Source organism: Formica exsecta, unplaced genomic scaffold, assembly GCF_003651465.1.
Source record: "Formica exsecta isolate Colony F162 unplaced genomic scaffold, ASM365146v1 scaffold4, whole genome shotgun sequence".
Taxonomy (NCBI): domain Eukaryota; kingdom Metazoa; phylum Arthropoda; class Insecta; order Hymenoptera; family Formicidae; genus Formica; species Formica exsecta.
The window spans coordinates 141014-144084 of record NW_021851238.1 but is presented as its reverse complement, the minus strand read 5'-3'; the positions used below and the strand labels follow the sequence as shown (position 1 = coordinate 144084).

At 29.5% G+C, this 3071-nt stretch overlaps 2 protein-coding genes across 4 annotated transcripts in view; both read left to right on the top strand.

Moving 5' to 3' along the window:
• The window catches only part of LOC115240016 (ubiquitin-associated domain-containing protein 1), a 4425-nt gene extending 1360 nt beyond the window's left edge, over nucleotides 1-3065 (top strand). Inside the window, exons 1-9 of one of the 3 annotated variants that reach the window (XM_029814942.1) lie at nucleotides 118-567; nucleotides 883-1070; nucleotides 1161-1354; nucleotides 1499-1662; nucleotides 1738-1943; nucleotides 2050-2234; nucleotides 2325-2509; nucleotides 2577-2715; nucleotides 2790-3065. In XM_029814942.1, coding sequence (XP_029670802.1) covers nucleotides 892-1070; nucleotides 1161-1354; nucleotides 1499-1662; nucleotides 1738-1943; nucleotides 2050-2234; nucleotides 2325-2509; nucleotides 2577-2715; nucleotides 2790-2926 — 1389 coding nt within the window. In that variant the 5' untranslated portion in view covers nucleotides 118-567; nucleotides 883-891 and the 3' untranslated portion in view covers nucleotides 2927-3065. Of the gene's footprint in view, nucleotides 1-117; nucleotides 568-882; nucleotides 1071-1160; nucleotides 1355-1498; nucleotides 1663-1731; nucleotides 1944-2049; nucleotides 2235-2324; nucleotides 2510-2576; nucleotides 2716-2789 lie in introns of those variants that run through there. The other 2 variants (XM_029814940.1, XM_029814941.1) reach the window with 2 other exon arrangements.
• LOC115240015 (transitional endoplasmic reticulum ATPase TER94) overlaps nucleotides 1-3071 on the top strand; it is a 39221-nt gene that overhangs the window by 27658 nt on the left and 8492 nt on the right. The window lies entirely within an intron of this gene.

The window sequence follows — 3071 nt, the reverse complement described above, 5'->3', positions numbered from 1 at the left end:
CTTCCAATAGTGTTTATTTTTTCGTTTGCGAAGTGCCCTTTACGTCACAGGAAACGCTTTATTGCTTTTATTGTTTAGAAATTTAAAAAAACTTTAACGATCAACATTATAATATTTATATTAATATATTATTAATACGCAACGATTTCTGATCATCCTAATTCTATTTCAAATCATAAAACCACTATATTTCACTAGCTATACTTATTCTTGATAATCTAACGACAAAATTCAAGATTCTACCGACATCTATCGCTTCTCTAAGTTATTGAATACAACTTTTCGTTACAATGACGATATGCGTGGATAACAACATGTAACGATAGCGACAATGTCGTTAAAAAAAAGTTAAAGACGCAACCAGATTCCTTTAAATAATTTGTTCCGATGCACCGTATTCAAAGATGACAGCCGATCTGTCAATTCTTTAACAGCTTCACGACAGTTCATTCGAAAAATGCTTCATATTTCTCAGTGTAACCTCTGTTATTGTATGTTTCGATTTTTTCTACTGAACAATAAATTGAAATCTGTCTTATTTATGTAAACCGTTTTTGAAAATAAAAGGTGAGTATATATTTTTAATATAAATATTTAGTAGTATTAGATTTTTTTTTAGCTGTGTACATATGAAATATTAAATTTGGATATAGCGTGTGCATGTACAGTTTATTATAAAATTTATATATATTAGGTTAGTCAAAAAGTAAAGGGACAAAAAACAAAAAAATCCCTTTACTTTTTGATTGATTTAATAAATTTTATACATAAAGAGTAGATTTTGTCTATCTAAAGATAGATTTCAAGATAAATCAAAATTTATATTGCAATTTTAATCACGTCGCAACTATTATGACAATGTATGTTTCTTACATGTTTCAGGTAAATTTAATGATCCCATGGATGCGTGATCAAATAGCAGAAGCCTGGCATAACAGAAAAAGTTCAAGGACTGCCGATAGGCGGTCCTTGGCCCTTTCTTCTGTCAGCACAGGCAATCCTGCAAGCAACAACACCATGCTTACACCATTACCTACCTCACCAGAAAGCTTTTCTGTCAATGTTATCAGGTTTCTTATGAATTTATGTGATTTAATTGTTGAAATTTTAAGAAGTAATCTTGTATATCAGGATTAATAATACTAGATCTTCTTATGTAGCATAGAGGGCAATATATTGGATGTGACGGTAAAACCAGATTTTACTGTAGAAAATGTTAAAAAAATAGCAGTGATACATTTTTATGGTCAAGACACGACTAAATCCATTTCACGCTACCGCCTAGTTCATTCATCCAAATTTAAGCAGCTTGTGGATGAAAATTATATCGATGATGAGGATATCAATGAATATGGTAATTCTATCTATATTAAGCTAATATTTTTATATATTCTCTTATATATCTTTTTCTTGATAGATTTCAAGCTTGTATTAGATACATTATTCATTATTCATTTATGTCTTTTTGTTACAATGAACAATTTATTTATTGTTACAGATGAATTATTATTAGTAGAAATTCGATCGAATATTGTACAAGAGAATCTTTCAGATGAAGCTCTTAAGGGTCCAAATCTAGAAGCAATAGCTCAAGCTACAAGAGGTTTATCTAGTCAAAATGTTAAATCTAAACCTGTACCATCTACAGAATGTCCTGCAGATGTAAGTATATTTTGTATACTTTAGAAAACATAAATTGTTATATTACTTTATCTTTGTAATTATTTATAGTTTCAGAATGAAATTCGTAAGATTTTAATAACTCTTGTGCAAGCATCTGCAAAAATTTTAATGCATAGTCCAGATGCTGGAAAATTATACGATATCATTAAGGAAAAACTGGAAGCCAGATGTAAGCCCACTAATGATCCAAAAGTTGTAAAAACTCTTATAGAAATGGGCTACTCTCACAAGAAAGTTTTCAAAGCATTGCGTCTTCGAAAGTAAATAGCAATACTAAGAGAATTATATTAATACTCATATTCTTATGATATATATATATATATATATAACTTGATTATATGCTATAGAAATATATCCTTGTTTTAGATCAAATATGACAGAAGCTTTAGAATGGCTTATAGAACATCAGGATGATTTAGACTATGAAGATGACGAAACAGATTTTTTATCTATGGATACAACAACGGACGAAAATGTTGCAGGTCCCAGTTCTTCAGTGAGCACTAAGAAAAAATCGTTAAAAGATGCATGCATTGAACTCTTTGAAACAGGTAATTCATGTAAAATAATACTTTAAACTGAGAGCAGTAAAATACATAAAAGTATATATTTCAAATTATTACATATCAAAATGCTTTTAGATCACGATAAAAACGAAAAAAATCTAATGCATATTATAGAATTATTGTTAGAAAGTTTTCGACAATATAAGAAAATGGAATTTAAACCTAATAAGAGAGCAATGCGGTCGCTCGTGGAAATGGGTTTTGATGAAAAGAATGTTATCGGAGCATTGAAAATTACTGGAAATGATCAGGCCAATGCTGTAAGTTTGGATGATTAATGTTGCGAAAGTTTATACTTCATATTTTTAAATAAATATGTTTTGATAGTGTGAATGGTTACTGGGTGAAAGAAGACGTAGCTTACAAGACTTGGATGAAGGCTTGGAATTTGATGGTCCGATTTATAAAGCAATTATGAGCAATTCTCACATTCAGCTTAGTCTTACAAATCCTAAAATGTTACTTGGTAAGATAGATCTGTAAGGATATATGAAAAATTTTAATTGTAAGTTTTTTAAAATATTTTACTATTTATTTCAGCATACTTATCAATGATAGAAACACCTGCATCGACAAATGTATGGATTAATGATCCTGAAGTTTCACCTGTCCTTAGCCAAATATCTAAGACATATCATGCTGAAAAACATGCCATCCACATGAATCGTTATACCTAGCGCTATTGTGAAACTTATTTAAGTCTCTGTCAAACATCGATATTTTTATATAAATTTACAAGTAATTCTCGCAGAGATTTGGAATATCAGTCACCAATTAGTAATTACCTGTAAAATTATTGCTTGCTCATATACAATTATATAT